The 17,993-nt window shown below is 45.9% G+C and overlaps 1 protein-coding gene across 2 annotated transcripts in view; it reads right to left on the bottom strand.

Moving 5' to 3' along the window:
- Positions 1-16,342, bottom strand: part of si:dkey-76b14.2 (DENN domain-containing protein 1B) — a 109,268-nt gene extending 92,926 nt beyond the window's left edge. For both annotated transcript variants that reach the window (XM_034188216.1, XM_034188217.1), the window contains exons 1-3: positions 16,054-16,342; positions 15,590-15,654; positions 10,302-10,345 (exon numbers count right to left, since the gene is read on the bottom strand). In XM_034188216.1, the coding sequence (XP_034044107.1) occupies positions 10,302-10,345; positions 15,590-15,654; positions 16,054-16,070 (126 nt within the window). In that variant the 5' untranslated portion in view covers positions 16,071-16,342. The remainder of the gene's footprint in view (positions 1-10,301; positions 10,346-15,589; positions 15,655-16,053) is intronic.
- Between the last annotated feature and the right edge of the window lie 1,651 nt (positions 16,343-17,993).

Here is a 17,993-nt window from a genome sequence, read left to right as displayed (position 1 = left end):
AGGATGGATCTCACCCCAGACCGGTTCGAGCTGAACTCCCCACGGGGTCTCGTACCCGCTGCGGGTCCGTGAAGCCTTCTGGCGCCGGTCCTGGTTCACGACCGGCTCGGCAGATCTCGTCCAGGCCTGCCCCGTGGATGGGGCAGGCCTGGACGAGTGCGCAGTCGCAAGTGATGTCATCGGCCGGTGCGATGGGGGAGGTTGAGGAGCTCATGCTGGTCCGTCGTCCGATGCTTAAATGAGATGTGGTCCGCTGGTTTTTTATAGAAATCCCCGTGCATGCGGGGGAGGAGATAACGGCAGTGTTTTTTTTTGTTTTGTTTTTTTTTAAGTAAAAAGAGGCACCAAGTTTTTTCGGACTTCGATCACATCCCTCCAGGCCAGACACCTTGTAAAAAGGCCCATAATCCTCTCGTTGCAGGTGTTGAACAACTCGTCCCAGCTCTCAGCCGCGGCTGTGATGGATCTGACGCGGCCGCTGGCACTAACTCTCTCCAATTTAATTTCACCCTCAGAGTCAGCGTCAGGAGGTCCCCGCTGAAATATCACCCTATAGCGTGGCCCTTGGGGGCTGAGCCAGGTGAGTTGGAAGTGAGTTTTCCTCTTTTCCGGCGTCCGATCTCCTGGAGGCTCAGGGTTGACCGTGTCACAAATCATCGACCCTGCAGCTGCGGAGAACACTCCCCAGTCGGCGGAAGTAAGTGCCACCCGCGGGGTTCCTCGAGTGGCAGTCTCACCCTCAGCCAGAGTGAAGAAACTTACTCGGGCGAAATACGGATCGAACGTGTAAGTTAAATGTTCGAGCCCCTCCAGGCCGTACGTCAAATCTTCGTCCGGTATCGGCTGACATAAGCGGCTGACGTACATCCTCGCTTTTTTTGGAGCGAGTGAGCCCTCTGTCGTCGGCATCTCCGATCAGCGGGTGTCCCGCAGCCCCTGATCGACCGGGTAATATCTTAAAAGAAACTGCATCTATCGTGACTAAGAATAAGCTTTGTTTTTCTGTCTTCAAACAAGCCCAGCAAATGACCCCGTTATCAGGAAATCGGATGTAATAAAACATTCAAGCTTCAACCAAAGATTCAAGCTTCTCTGTTATAAAAGACCATCCGGCGTGACACCCCTGCTGTGCAGGTCACACACACACACACACACACACACACACACACACACACACACACACACACACACACACGCACACAGCTAGCGTCTGCAACAGGTATTACAGCTGTGGGGTATGGGTATGTTTCTGTGAGGCGCTCTATGCGTGGGTATTTGACCGTCTTGCTGCAAAGACTTACAGCCGTTACAGCCGAGAGACGGTTATTTTTAACCCTTCTTTAATTTAAGAATTAAAAAACAGAAAAGGAGACGCATTAATTTAAGAATTAAAAAATATTAAAGGGGTATTAAAATATTCATGTTTAATCACTAAACTGAAGAAAACCTCCCATAATTGTGCAAAAGATATGGGTATTTTTTAATCCTTCTTTAATTGAGGCATTAAAAACCATAAAAGGACCGTTTTAATTTAAGAATTAAAAAATATTAAAGGGGTATTAAATATTAGACACTGATTTATGTTTAATTATTTCAGAATTAGTTAATTCTTTAATACATTAAAAAAGATCTAGGTACTTTTTAAATCGTTCTTTAATTCATGAAATAAAATATTAAAATATTAGACCCGGGTGGGAGGGGAGGTAGGGCTTGGAGGCGGAGCTTGGGGCGGGTTAGGGGAGGTGGTAGGGGCGGGGTAGGGGAGGAGCCAGGGGTGGAGCTTGGGGTGGGGCTAGGGGAGGAGCTAGGGGCGGGCTTAGGGGCGGGACATAGTGATGTAGTCGATTCTGATTGGCTGTGATGTCATAAGGGGTGGGGTTAGCGGCGGGGCTTAGTGACGTAGTCGATTCTGATTGGCTGACAGGGCCATAAATCAGTTTTTGACATAAGGTCACGCAGTTTACTCTCTTCCAAGAATTTGGAATACAGGCCAAGAGGTGTATATACAATGACAAAATAAGAATGAAATCCATCAGACTCATCATAATTGCTCCTAGCAGCCTAAGAATGTCAGAAAATTTTCTGTTTCAATGAGTTCAATTTTGCACCCCCATTATCCATTAAACTAAAACAAGATTTATAGAATAAAGCAGCACCTCTGCCTTGTTTAGTATCAGAGACAACATGAGTACAATATATATGCAGATGGGCAAGCTTCATTTAAAGGCAGATATACACCGGCTTCAATCATGTTCACATAAGATGATCATATCAAAATTAGATAATTTATCACTAGTAATTTAGAGGATTACATTAACAAAGCCTATACTTAAGACACTTACTAGATTTGGCAGAACTTTTGAACTTGAAATTTGAACTAAGAAATTACTTTGTCTTAATGTGAATCAGATGTCTCATTTTAGGTTTCTGGAAATCGAAGCGCTGATTCACACACGCTGAGAGAAATATTGTTGAAATTGTTTGATATGTTGTGATGTCTACTTGTGCAATTTGACAAGTGATGTTCCAGAGCAAAAAAGCTTTTGTAACATGAACCACTAAATGCTATATTAGTGTGCTCATGGACACAGTACAGTTTCAATATGAAATCCTGTTCACACATGCTACACTATCACCATAGTGGTTGTCATGTCTTAACTACTGGATTGCACTCCCAAATTAAGAGAAGGCCTGGGAGGCTCTCTAATCATGTGCTCCATTGCCTGCTGTAATTTTATATTGTCACCCTCTCTTTAAAACTATGTCTGTTTGCAAAAAAGATGGCAGCACCTTGCCAATAGTGAAGGCCATCAAGCATCAACAATCTACAAAACTAAATCCCTGTTTTGGAGATGTAAGTGAATTCTTGACCTTCTCATTTCCCCAAGACAGGAGTGGACCAGAGACATGTCCAGGCTTTTTGGTATCAACTCCACTCACCGGGTTTGAAGGATGAGAACAACCCCAAGAACACTGTCCAAACCATGAAGCATGAGGGTGGAAACATAATTTTTTTGGGGGTGCTTTTCTGTAAAGGGAACAGGACGACTGCACCGTATTGAAGAGAGGATCGATGGACTCGTGTATAGTGAGATTTTGGCAAACAACCTCCTTCCCTCAGTAAGAGCATTAAAGATGGGTCATGGTTGGGTCTTCCAGCATGACAATGACCCAAAACACACAGCCAAGGAAATTAAGGACTGGCTTCGGAAGAAGCATTTCAAGGTCCTGGAGTAGCCTAGCCAGTCTCCAGACCTGAAGTCCATAGAAAATCTTTGCAGGGAGCTGAAACTGGAAACCTGAAAGATCTGGAGAAGATCTGTATGGAGGAGCTGACCAAAATCCTGCTGCAGTTTGTGCAGACGTGGTGAAGAACTACAGGAAACGTCTGACCTCTGTAATTGCAAACAAAGTTTCTGTACCAAGTACTAAGGTCTGTTTTTCTATTGTATCAAATAATTATTTAAAAATCACAATGCGATTTTTCTTTTTTTGTTTTTTGTAGATTCGGTCTCTCAAGCCCCCGTCACACATAGCAAGAATGTGGAGGAGCCATTCCAACACGGCACATATTTTCATAATCCGATGCAGTCGGCAGAAAAAGAGGCGTGGTCAGCCGTGGCCCGAACGCATCCGGACTGCCTCGTGCACACCTGCAGGATGCAGCCCAAACTATTGGGAAAGTGTAATGACACGGACCCACAACAGGGGGTGTAAATGAACGGACAATAGATGAGCCAAAAATACAACACTTTACTGTTGTGAAGCGTGCACAACGAAATACAGAATTTGGACAGGGTCAAATGTACTAAGGTGACGTGTGGGCAGGCTCGAGGATAGAAGACGTCTGTCCAGAGAAGAGCTGGATCCCACACGATTTCCACTGCCACCGAACCCGGAGAATACTGGAGCCGCCAAGTTCCGAGTCCCCACGTGGCCACCATCTCCGGCTGTTGGATCTGGTACTGCTGGCAGGAAGCAGAAACAGTTATGTGTGGGTGTGTGTACACCCAGCAATACAATCAGCGACAGTTCCTTACTGGTGGGTAAGACACCTCCACCTCCAAAACAGGAACACAATAACAATACCAGTAGTGAACACGGCTGAGAGTTTTACCTCAAAGGCAAACGATATCTCGGCAGCGGGGTGGAGATGTCTTCCAGCTTATATGGAGTGGTTGATGAGTTGATGATTGGTGACAGCTGTCAGGAGTTAATGAGTGACAGCTGTCACTCTCGGCTGTCCTGTGAGGCGGCAGTGCCCTCTCGTGCCTTAAGCCCGCACTCCAGGCAGGGCACCCTCTGAATGGTGGGCCAGCAGTACCTCCTCTTCAGCGGCCCACACAACAGGACCCCCCCCCCTCAACGGGCGCATCCTGGCGCCCGACCAGGCTTGTCGGGGTGTCGCCGGTAGAAATCGTCCAGGAGGGCTGGATCCAGGATGAAGCTCCTCTTCACCCAGGAGCGTTCTTCGGGTCCATAACCTTCCCAGTCCACCAAGTACTGGAAGCCCCGGCCCTTCCGGCAGACGTCCAGGAGCCGACGCACAGTCCAAGCCGGCTCCCCGTCAATGATCCGGGCAGGAGGTGGCACAGGTCCGGGGGCACAGAGGGGTGAGGTGTGGTGTGGCTTGATCCGGGAAACATGAAAAACCGGGTGGACCCGCAGTGAAGCTGGGAGCTGGAGCTTCACTGCGGCCGGACTGAGGACTTTGGGGATCTTGAATGGACCTTGAGTTTGGGTGAGTCCACTTGGAGGGGGATGTCCTTCGTAGAAAGCCACACCTCCTGCCCAGGCTGGTATGCAGGGGCCAGGGAATGCTGGCGGTCTGCATGGGCCTTAGCCCTCGTCCGGGCCTTCAACACCACAGGAAACAATGGGGGCTGGGTACCCCAGACATACCTCAAACGGGGAGAGGCCGGTGGCAGAGGACACCTGGCTGTTATGCGCATACTCGATCCAGGCCAGATGTTCACACCAGGCCGTCGGGTGCGCGGACGTCACACAGCGCAGGGCTTGCTCCAATTCCTGGTTGGCCCGTTCTGCCTGTCCGTTGGTCTGCGGGTGATACCCGAACGAGAGGCTCACGGTGGCCCCCGGTTCCCTGCAGAAACTCCTCCAGACATGAGAGGAGAACTGGGGACCTCGATCCGAGACGATGTCCATGGGTATCCCATGCAGACGCATGACGTGGTGGACCAGGAGGTCTGCTGTCTCCTGGGCCGTAGGGAGCTTCGGGAGGGCCATGAAGTGTGCCGCCTTGGAGAATCGGTCTACTATCGTGAGGATGGTAGTCATGTCCCGGGACGGCGGGAGGCCCGTGATGAAGTCCAGGCCGATATGGGACCAGGGGCGATGGGGCACAGGTAACGGTTGGAAGAGTCCCTGTGCCCGTTGGTGATCGGCTTTTCCCCTGGCGCAGGTCGTGCAGGCCTGGACATAGTCCCAGACGTCGGCTTCCATGGACGCCCACCAGAAGCGCTGCCGGACCACTGCCACGGTCCTTCGCACCCCCGGATGGCAGGAGAGTTTGGAACCATGACAGAAGTCCAGGACTGCAGCTCTGGCTTCTGGTGGGACGTAAAGGCGGTTCTTTGGTCCTTTACCCGGGTCCGGGTTCCGTGCCAGGGCCTCCCGGACGGTCTTCTCCACGTCCCAGGTGAGGGTGGCCACGATAGTGGACTCAGGTAGTATGGATTCCGGCGGATCCGACAGCTCGGTTTTGACTTCGACTTCGTGAACCCGGGACAGAGCATCTGATCTTTGGTTCTTGGTCCCGGGGCGGTAGGTGATCCGGAAGTCAAAACGCCCGAAGAACAATGACCAGCGGGCTTGCCTGGGGTTCAGCCGCTTGGCGGTCCTGATATACTCCAGGTTCCAGTGGTCCGTGAAAACCGTAAATGGTACCGTGGCTCCCTCCAACAGATGTCTCCACTCCTCAAGAGCCTCCTTCACCGCAAGGAGTTCCCAATTGCCCACGTCATAGTTCCGCTCAGCTGGGGTCAACCTGCGTGAGAAATAGGCACAAGGATGGAGAATCTGATCGGACTCCCCGCTCTGGGACAGCACGGCTCCTATCCCTGAGTCCGAGGCGTCCACTTCTACCAAAAACTGGCGACTAGGATCAGGCTGCACCAGAACTGGTGCAGTCGAAAACTGGCATTTCAACTCCCTAAACGCGGCTTTGCACCAATCCGATCAGGTGAAGGGGACTTTTGGGGAGGTCAGGGCTGTCAGGGGGCTAACTACCTGACTGTAGCCCTTAATGAACCTCCTGTAGAAATTTGCAAAGCCGAGGAACTGTTGCAGCTTCGTACGGCTTGTGGGTTGGGGCCAATCTCTCACCGCCGCACCCTTGGCCGGATCGGGGCGACGGAGTTGGAGGAGATGATGAACCCCAGGAAGGACAAAGAAGTGCGGTGGAACTCACACTTTTCGCCCTTCACAAACAGCCGGTTCTCCAACAACCGCTGCAGGACCTGACGTACATGCTGGACATGGGTCTCAGGATCCAGGGAAAAGATGAGTATATCATCCAGATATACGAAGACAAATCGGTGCAGGAAGTCCCGCAAGACGTTGTTTACCAAAGCCTGGAATGTCGCGGGGGCGTTAGTGAGGCCGCACGGCATGACCAGGTACTCAAAGTGACCTAACGGGGTGTTAAATGCCGTCTTCCACTCGTCTCCTTTCCGGATCCAAACCAGGTGATACGCATTCCTAAGATCTAATTTGGTGAAAATTTGGGCTCCATGCAAGGGCGTGAACACTGAATCCAACAGAGGTAACGGGTATCGGTTGCGAACTGTGATCTCGTTCAGCCCTCTGTAATCAATGCATGGACGGAGTCCGCCGTCTTTCTTGCCCGCAAAAAAGAAACCAGCACCCATCGGGGAGGTGGAGTTCCGGATCAGCCCGGCAGCTAATGAGTCCCGGATGTAGGTCTCCATTGATTCGCGTTCCGGACGTGAGAGGTTGTACAGCCTGCTGGACGGGTACTCAACGCCCGGAATCAAATCAATGAGAGGGACGGCGCGTGCCCGGCCACGTCCTTCGTCTCACTCCGACGGCGTTCTAACCGATTGTCTAATCATATGACTAGATCAATAAGCCTGTCCAAATCCCGCGGCTCGTCCTTAGCCACCAGATGCTCCTTTAGGACCAGAGACAGTCCGTTTACAAAGGCGGCGTGGAATGCAACATTATTCCAGCCGGACCTCGCAGCTGCGATGCGGAAGTCGACTGCATACGCAGCTGCACTCTGACGCCCCTGTCTCAGAGACAGCAGCACCGTTGAAGCGGTCTCGCCTCTATGTGGGTGATCGAACACCAGTCTGAACTCCCTCACAAACTCAGTATACACCGTTAGGAGCCGTGCATTCTGCTCCCAAAGCGCCGTAGCCCAGGCGCGTGCCTCACCTCGAAGCAAATTAATTACATAAGCCACCCGACTGGAGTCTAATGCGTACATCACGGGACGCTGTGCAAAGACGAGCGAACACTGCATTAAGAAGTCTGCGCACGTCTCTACACAACCTCCGTACGGTTCCGGGGGACTTATGTATGCTTCAGGGGACGGTGGGGTGGTTCGTTGAATGACCAGTGGAATGTCTATATTCGGCACCAGGACAGCAGGAAGAGAAGCTGCAGCCGCGCCCTGTGCGCGCGCTTCCACCTCCGCGGTGAGAGCCTCCATCCTGCGATTGAGTATATTGCTCTGCTCGGTCACTACGTCCATCCGAGCAGTGAAGGAGGTTAAGATGCGCTGCAACTCACCTAACACGCCTCCTGCTGGTGCCTGTGCACCCTGCACTTCCATTGGCTGTTCAACAGATGGTTGACGCCCCTCGGAATCCATGACATTGGCCGAGATATCCTGTTGAGAAAGTGTAATGACACAGACCCACAACAGGGAGCGTAAATGAACGGACAATAGATAAGCAAAAAATACAACACTTTACTGTTGTGAAGCGTGCACAACGAAATACAGACAAATACAGAATTTGGACAGGGTCAAATGTATTAAGGTGACATGTGGGCAGGCTCGAGGATAGAAGACGTCCGTCCAGAGAAGAGCCGGATCCCACACAATTTCCACTGCCACCGAACCCGGAGAATACTGGAGCCGCCAAGTTCTGAGTCCCCAGGTGGCCACCGTCTCCGGCTGTCGGATCTGGTACTGCTGGCAGGAAGCAGAAACAGTTATGTGTGGGTGTGTGTACACCCAGCAATACAATCAGCGACAGTTCCTTACTGGTGGGTAAGACACCTCCACCTCCAAAACAGGAACACAATAACAATACCAGTAGTACCTACTGAACACGGCTGAGAGTTTTACCTCAAAGGCAAACGATATCTCGGCAGCGGGGTGGAGATGTCTTCCAGCTTATAAGGAGTGGTTGATGAGTTTATGATTGGTGACAGCTGTCAGGGGTTAATGAGTGACAGCTGTCACTCTCGGCCGTCCTGTGAGGCGGTAGCGCCCTCTCGTGCCTGAAGCCCGCACTCCAGGCAGGGCGCCCTCTGAATGGTGGGCCAGCAGTACCTCCTCTTCAGCGGCCCACACAACACAAACATATTTCAGACAACAGTCAGATGACACAGACTGCTGTCAGATGGCACCAACATTGGAGCTGTCACTTACCCACGCAATCAAATCTCTGATCATCCTCACATTCCCAGCGCTAAACTGACCTCTCATCAGTATGTGTCTCACATGACAGAGTGCGGGTGTGTACATGTAACAGTTGATTCAAGTGATAAGTGTGTGTCCACTCAGCTACGTGCGTGTGTTCACAATGGTTGAAGGAACCGCACTTCCCACATGTGCGCCAACTTTCAGACGGAGCGAGTGGACTTTCTCTTTTGTCTTTTTTTTTAAAGTCTTTTTTGGTGTCATTTTACTTGATATGCTTCTTAACACAAGTGCAGCTGGATTATTGGTGTGGGGATGGTGCTTCACATGGGATTTAATTATATCAGAGGTGGATTATGCTTTTGTCATATGATCAGCAGCACACAGCACAGCGGGGTGAAAGGGACCAGCTGTCTGCGCTGTGGAACTCAGGGTACCGGAGGTGAGTTACAAGATTATTTATGTCATCATGTGCTGGGCAAACATTTCCACATCATACCTGCTATGGACTTAGGAGCTGAATGTGTAATAATACATGCGTAATGTGTAATAATACCTGCGTTACGACGGTGACGTCCTGGTTCAGCTGTGTTGCTGGGCGCCACACTGAGCCTCTGATGTGCGCACAGTGCCACATGCAATGTTATTACATAACATTTCCTTCACCCTCCCTGGCCGGGGTCCAGTGGAGGTTGACAAACGTGGAACAACATGTCGGCTGGCTTTGCTGTGACCGATCGATCTCAGAGCTCAATCAATTGTGATCAGATCGTTTCAAATGCTGTTTTGATGCTATCAGAATATGTAAATTGCGGTCAGATCATCATCAGATTACACATGGATCACTGTCGGATTGCTGTCCCATCTCGACGGCACCCGGAGAATTATGAACATGTGCATCACACTCGGGGCCATTGTCCGATTTTGACCAATTGTGTGGACTTCCGTAGATAGCTGTCAGAATGTTTTGGAACTGAAATCCGACACCTTTCGGATGTGCGCCAATTCATAAATCCAACACCACTCTGCGTGATTCCGGCTATGCGTGACGGGGGTATCACATTTAAAGTATACCTACGGTAAAAATGACAGACCTCTTACTTCTTACAGATGAACGTACATTACATATGCATGTCTGGGTGCAGAGGGGAGCGCTCCAGTACAATTTCTGGTTTGAACATGATAGGGTTTTTGTGGGGTGAGGAAGTGGTTCTTGTAGCTGTTATGCCAACCTACATGGTGTGAAAACATTTAGTGGTCCTTGATTACACAGTGTTGTAGGTTCTAGATGCATCCTGCTCCACCCTTTCCAGTGTAAAGGATCTTGGAGTTGTAATATGCTCTCAAACATATTATGAATATCCACATCTATGCATAAAATAAAATAAAAATCCCAAATGTTCATTTGGCTGGAAGCATACAATGCATGTGTGACAATACTCTGTACTTGACATTTTATTTATCCGTAATCATTGAATGGTTTCATACTTTACAGTGAAGAGTTTATTTATTTATTTATTTATTGTTATTTTTTATTTTAGGATTTGTGAATTAGAGGAATTGTTTCTTTTTCTGGGATCAAAATAAATAACACACCAAAAGCTCAACAATAAATCCACACAAATGCATACATATGTAAAGAAGGAAGGGATGGGAGTTGCTGTACCTCATCACTAAAGTCTTCTGGAAACTGAAACAAAACACCAGGATCTGCAACACAAATGAATGAATGAATACATTATTAGAAGGGAACCCATCGAGTGATTTTTTTTTTTCTCTGAATAATTCTGGTCAGTGACATCCAAGAGATTGCATAGTCAAATCTTAATTCAAGTTCTGGATTCAAAGCTGTAGAATTGTGCATTCAACTTGGGGGGTCTGGGAGGAGACCCCTGTGAAATGTTGTAAAATTTTAACTGAAATTGTGACTGTGCGTGTCCATTTTTTTAATCAGTATTTTTCAGATAACACACTTGTTTGTTGAACCTGAACATAGCCAGCAGAACTATTACATTATCAACGTCATAATCACCATGCTCATTTTCAATACCACCATCATTATAACCTTAATCACATCACCATCATCACTATCATCATAACCTTCATAATGTGATAAATTTAAGATGAAGTTATTAAAACTTTAACTAAATTCAGCTTGAGCAGTACAGTGGCTTCGTTGTTAACACTGATGCCTCACAGCAAGAAAGTTGTGGGTTTGCTTCCCGCCCTTTCTGCATGTTGTTTGCGTGGGTTCCCTCCGGGTGCTCCGGCTACTGCCCATATCCAAAGACAGGTTAGGTGAATTAGAAACTTTAAAATTGTCTGTAGGAGTGCGTGCGGAATGTGTGTGAATGTGTCTGTCTGTCCACCTATATGCGGCCCTGTGACAGACCGCCGTCCTGTCCAGGGTGTACCCTGCCTCATGCCATGCTTGGATAGGCTCCAGCCACCCCGTCATACCCAGCGTTATGGGTGGGCCTTAGGGTGCCTTGTCCACTGTCGGAGTCAGTTGGGACCACCCTGGATAGATGAGCCTGTCAGTCAGCCGCCAACCACAAAAACTAGACCACTTGATTACAATTTGAACAAATTTCCAATATAGATGATTTGTAATAATATTAATAAACTCACTGTGCTTTATCTGATTTTGACTAAAATAAATGTGAATGATTTGACTGGTTCATGAAATGATCTGGGTAAAACGGAAACGTAAAACAGTAATATGTGTAGAGTTTTGACTACTTAACCTAGCTGTGAAACAGAGTGAGAAGTGAAGAAAACTATGCTGAATTAAAAGATGGCTATACCATGTTTATTTAATCAAGGACCACGGAGGGTCCTAGAAGAAAGTGAAAGAGGGGGTGAAAGAAATGGTGAATTTCACAGTTACAAATAACTCACATTGGGTATGAGTTGAGTGTCCTGCTGGCAAGAATAATAAACTGTCTCTAGAGAATGTTTAGCCTATATTTGCATTTGAGTCCTTGAGACCGTGGAAGTTTTCCCTTATCTGGGAAGTTGCCTGTCCAGTGATTGACTGCACTGTGCAGAAAGATATCGACAATAGGATTTGTGCCGCACATGCATCATGTCTTCTTAAACCATGACCTCAGTCTTCATACCAAAATCATGGTGTTCCGAGCCGTCGTTCTTTCCACCCTTCTCTATGGCTCTGAGGCTGGGTTTTGTACAGGCGTGATGTGGAAAAGCTGGAGTGCTTCCAACAGCAGAAACTCTGTGCGATCTTGAAGATCAAATTGTCGCCAATGAATCCATTCTTCTCTTAGCCAGTCTTCCCAGCATCAAGGCCACGATGGCACGACACCACCTCCGCTGGATAGGACACATTAGAAGGATGTCCACAACCCAACTCCCTCATCAGATCCTGTTCTCACAACTTGAACACGGCTCAAGAGCCTGACAAGCCCCTAAATGACCAACTGAAGGCCACTCTCCTCTGCAGCACTGACCGTGCCAACTGGGAGACCCTCACTGAGGGCCGCTCTGATTGGAGGCGCACCATCTGTCAGGGAACAGACCGCATGGAACATGAACGACGAGGCAGAAACCAAGAGACAACAATGTGAAGAATGGCTTCTTTTTCCCCACTCATCACCCACTCTTCCCTGCAAAAAGTGTCCACGTCTCTTCTGCTCTACTCTGGGTTTGAACAGCCACATCAGACACGGTCACCCCATGAACAGCAATAATTGAGCTCCAAGAGATCCTGTTACAGAACCACAACTTGGACAAATCCTATTCAGTAGCCCGTTGTTAGAGGTGTATTTAAACTGCACTCACATGCAATTGGCCTGTGCTTGCGCCACAGTCCTGCACTTTGCTCATGTGAGTCAGACATGAGAAGACTGCTCTTTCCTTCTCAAATTGTTGGTATTTCTAAACCACTAACATACCTTTTTCATTTCAAACTGGTCATTTTCCTAATATAATGAAAACAGCCAAAGTTCTTCTGCTGTACAAAACTGGAGACAAATTATAGACCTGCCTTTCTGCTCCCACAGTTCTCAAAAGTGTTTGAAAAACTTTTCAAAAACAGACCTGAGAGCAATTTACTTCCTGACAGTCAATTTGGATTCGGTAGAAACCGGTCAACATTGCAAGCCTTAACAGAACTCATTGAAGAAATCACAAATTCCATAGAAGAGAAGCTTGAATCTTCAACTGAACTGGGTTGCTTGACGCGAGGACATTTCGCTTCAAATCGCAGAAGCTTCCTCAGCTAAAATTCTTGCTCTGGTAGTCTGACTTCTGTCTTGACTCTTGTAGAGAAGAATAAACAGAAGCCAACAAAAGCTGGAGTTTTTTTAAAACCTAACCAGACCCATCCTACCGAGAGGCAGACTGCTATAGGCTAGTGACTAAACAATAGCTCTAATTATCACCTATTATGCTCTAGTTAGGAACCTGCACCACAGGGCAGCTGTCCCTCCTAATGATGGGATGGAAGCCTCTCCTGATGGCTCCCTTGACGACTCTCCTGATGACGTGAATGACTCATTACCATGAACAAAAGACTGAAACTGCTTTGACCTGAGTACCCCATTGTAAACAGGGGACAAAGCGTGTCTCAGACCCCCTCCCTGGTTAAGGCTGGGTTTCAATTGTTTCACATAGAATGCTTCCTTGACACCTCTCTCAAACCATTTCTTCTCTCTGGCAAAGATTTTAACTTCCTTGTCCTCAAATGTGTGGTTAGTGTCTTTCAGGTGGAGATGAACTGCAGACTGAGGTCCATTTGCGCCCTCTCTGCGGTGCTGGTATAGCCTTTTGTGTAAAGGTTGCTTAGTCTCACCTATGTAGTGTTCATTACAGTTTTCCTGACATCTGATAGAATACACTACATTGCTCTGTTTGTAACTAGGGATCCTGTCCTTAGGGTGAACTAATTTCTGTCTCAAGGTTTTAACCGGTTTAAAGTAAACTGGGATTTTGTGCTGTCTGAAGATCCTCTGTAGTTTTTCCCCTACTCCTGCTAAATAAGGGAGAGACACTCTTCTTCTTGTCTCCGTCTCCTGTCTATCTGGTCTCTTTGTTTTCTGGGACTTCTGCACTTTGTCCAGGGACCATCGTGGGTACCCACATACTGTGAGGGCTTTCCGTACAAGTTGTTGTTCTTTAGCCCTTCCCTCTGCAGTTGTGGGCACCTGTAGGGCTCTGTGTTGAAGAGTCCTGATCACCCCGAGCTTGTGTTCAAGGGGGTGGTTTGAGCCAAAGAGCAGATATTGGTCAGTGTGAGTGGGTTTTCTGTAAACCCCTGTCTGGAGCTGCCTGTTCTCTCCAATCGTAACATCACAGTCCAAGAAGGCTAAATGGTTGTTTCTGGCATCCTCACGTGTGAACTGGATATTGGAATCCACTGAGTTGATGTGTTCTGTAAAGTCCTCAACCTCCTGTTGCTTGATTTTAACCCATGTGTCATCGACATATCTGAACCAGTGACTGGGAGAGATGCCCGTGAAAGACGTCAAGGCTGTCTTCTCCACTCGCTCCATGTACAGATTGGCCACAATGGGGGATACTGGAGACCCCATCGCACAACCATGGATCTGCCTGTAGTAATTCCCCCTAAACAGGAAATATGTGGTGTTAAGACAGATCTCCAAGAGTTGTCAGATGTGGTCTGGTGTGAGTTTGGTCCTTTCAAGTAGAGACACATCCTCCAGCAGTCTCTGCCTCACAGCTGAGATGGCCTCAGCGGTGGGGATGAAGGTGAACAACGATGTCACATCAAATGACACCATAGTTTCATCTGCCTCCAGCTGCAGGTCCATGATCTTGTTCACAAAATCAATTGTGGTGTATTCAATTGAATATAGGTTGAAGAGGATTTGCAAATGATTATATTCTGTTTTTATTTACATTTCACACAATGTCCCAGCTTCATTGTAAATTGGGTTGTGGATTAAATCTAGACTCTAACTGGGACAGGACACAAAAGATCAGGGGAATTACAATAAGTTATCACTAAATTTAAACAAAACTAAATTTATGGTGTTTGTCAGCAGTAGACTTAATAATCAGGCACAGATAAAGATACAGAATGTAAAACATAGAAAGAGCATATGAAACAAAATTCCTTGGAGTGATGGCAGATGACAAAATTTACTAGAAACTGCACATGAATTACATTTACCCTAAATTATCTAGAAGAATTGCAGTCATGGCAAAAGCAAAGTATTTCTTGAATAACAAATCTCTTCATATTCTGTATTGTTCACAGATTTTACCCTACTGTTCAGATGTCTGGTGCATAGTTTGAGGGGAACACTGAATTTTAAGACCCACAGAATTTGAACCACAATGAAATGATTTACCATATCAAGTATCACTGGAGTTCAACTTTGGAATGGTCTGAAAGAGGAACAGGAAAATCTGCTAGTGGCAGTAACAAAAAAAACTAAGTGAATCTATCTTATAAGTCATATTTTAAATAGCTTTAGGTGGGAATAAAGAGGGAATTCTTATTGACAACACAATCCATGCAACAAATTAAAATGTGCAGTTGGGGAAAATTGAGTTTAAACATTTTTTCCAAAGGTGTATTTGTACTTATGTCTGCAACTGTATAGCAAATGATAATTAATTAATGTCTTCACATTTTTCAATAGACTGTAGTGCAATATGCTCTACCAAATGGTTGAGCTCAACAGAACCTCCTTCCTCACTATGTCTTGGGCATCACAATTATTAAGACTTCTTACATAAATGGTGTTTTTTGTTTTGTATTTAGGCATCACATTGCTGTATTGCACATGAATTATTACTGTCAAGAGTAGTGCGGTAGTGGATTTTCAGATATGCGTTTAATCAGCTTTTCTGTTATGCGTGTTTTTCTCCCACACCTCTGGTACTCCAAAGTACTTATATATATATATATATACATATATATATATATACACACATACACACACATGTCCCAGACAAAAGACTCACCTTTATCTCTAGATACAGGGCAAGATGCTTCAAAAAACCAGTCAAATGTTCTCTCCGGATTTTGTCTGACAGGGAAGAGATTAAACACAATTTATGAAGAGAGAAATTCCAAAAGGGGCAACAATAATGCTGACTTTTGCTCATGGTAAGCAGCTAATTGTGGCTCACATTTACCACATTAACGCTAATTTATCACATGTAGTGATCTTAAAGAGGCACATGGGTTTTTAAATGCATTTGTAACATTCCAAGGTTCGTCAGTTTGTAGTTTGTGGTTGTTTGTACAGAAACATTCTTCTCTGCATTGTACAGGAACACATGAAATATGAAGTATTTTGCAACTTCTGTAGAACAACAATGTTGCTGCAGTAAACTTCCTGTGCAGTTGTAGAGCGGAAGTAATACAAACCACAAGAACAGAAAGACAGACACAGCGATGACATATGACGAAACATTAAACTTACTTTAGTCTGGAGCCCATAGTGCCTCTGAATGTCTGTGTCCATGTGTATGTCCAGGAAGGGGCAGATTTTCAGCAGGTGTGTTGGACAGCAATCAAACTGCTAACATACTTGGAGCAGCAGTAAGAGTGAACACAGACAGCAGCAGCCTGCACAATCAGCACCAGAGTGACAGAACACTTCCTGATCTCTGTGGCTTTACTTTGTGTGAATATATGCAATCTACAACATCCTTTAGAAAACCCCATATGTAATCCTCCTTTGTACTTTTGTGTTTTGTGTCTTTCATGTCACTTCAGCTATCAATTACGAGGTTCAGAATCATAAGGACGACAACAACAATAATAATTTAGTGAAATTAAATGGTTTAAGATTATTTGCAGTTGTTAAACTTTAAACTTGGCCACACACAGCGGCACATAATAATGAATTTGTTGTAGTGTTTAGTATGCCTCACAAGGGGGCACCATAAAAATGTTGTGAATTTAAAGGCACCTCACATTAAGGTGAAGCGAGACCATGATTGCTACAGTCCCCCCAGTGTGAGGGAGAAGTGGAGGACTTCCAATTCTTCATCACAAGAATGAAGATGACTGAGAAGAGTTGCCGAGGGCTGATGGCAGACGAGGTCCTACAGGCGATGTTGCTGTAAAGGCTGATGTCAGAGGCACAAAGTGGCTTAAAGGAACAAAACAATGCAAAACTTTTTATTTCCTGAGTTGGAAAGCTTTAAAGAGTTAGTTTGGAAGCTGTTCGGGGTTAGATCTGGTTCAGCAGTTTGGAGACCCTGTGAGTCTGCGTTGTTTATCCTCATTTTTTTGTTCGATTGAAATTGAAGACTGCTTTAAATTTCTTACCATGCAAGTTAGTTGGATGGTTTTAAGATTAGTTAGTAGAATTTGGAGTTTGCAGATTCTCCTCGTGGTTGTGTGGGTTCCGTCTGGGTGTTACAGCTTTCTTCCACAATTAGGAACATGCAGGTTTGTTGAATTGGAAATTTTAAAATGGTCCAGGGCTACCTGGTATAAAAGATTTCAACTTTAGTGGAGTTATCCTGGTTGAAATTAAATTAGAATTAAGTAAGACTTGAATTAAATAGTGTTCATTCCCCACTGGATTGAAATTGTGGTGGCAGAATTATCACTCAAACTGTTACTGTGTTCTATTCAGTTTTTGGTGAAACATTTTTACACTTAAAAATATTGAGTAAATTAAAAACTTGTGAAATCATTTAAATATACTTGATGATCTTGATACATCTAAGTAAAAACATTAGGTATATTAGTCCTTTCCAAATATTATGAATGACATTTACCAAACAAATGAGGTATATTTCAAGAAATATAATTGGTTAAACAAATGCTAATTTATTTAAATGAAATAAACTCACATAATAAATGTAAAGTTAAGATAAAATTAGCTGTTAAAATTTTAGGCATTTCATTTGGTATATCCAATGGTATATTGAATGTGTTTCAGAGATTTTATTAAATGAGCATTGCTGTTCCTTACTGTGATATATATACAAAAGCTACTGAATTACTTATAGAGTGTAACATCTGTGATACTCTAAGTTTCGAGATTTACAAATGAAGTTTGTCCGCTTTAGTTTTGCAGTATTAATAGCTTTGTGGGTGTGACAGTTATTGCAGGTGTTTGCAGCGCATTCTGACGTGACAAGATTTACTTTAATTTGTTTTACTTAATCAACAACTGTGGTGTACCTGACGTGTCCCACAGGTTTAAGTAGCATTTTCTTCTATCGCGGTACATGAGTGTGACACTGACTACGTTTACATGCAGCCAATAACCCTTTCATAACCAGAATATTAGCCCGGTTGCGCACAGCCATGTAAACACCCGCAAAAACCCGAATATGCTCATATTCCGATTTTCAAAAACCCAAATAAGACCCCTGGGTTACTCCTTTTCTAACCTGAATA

This window comes from Thalassophryne amazonica, chromosome 15, assembly GCF_902500255.1.
Source record: "Thalassophryne amazonica chromosome 15, fThaAma1.1, whole genome shotgun sequence".
Classification (NCBI taxonomy): Eukaryota; Metazoa; Chordata; class Actinopteri; order Batrachoidiformes; family Batrachoididae; genus Thalassophryne; species Thalassophryne amazonica.
This window is presented reverse-complemented; position numbering and strand designations above follow the sequence as displayed.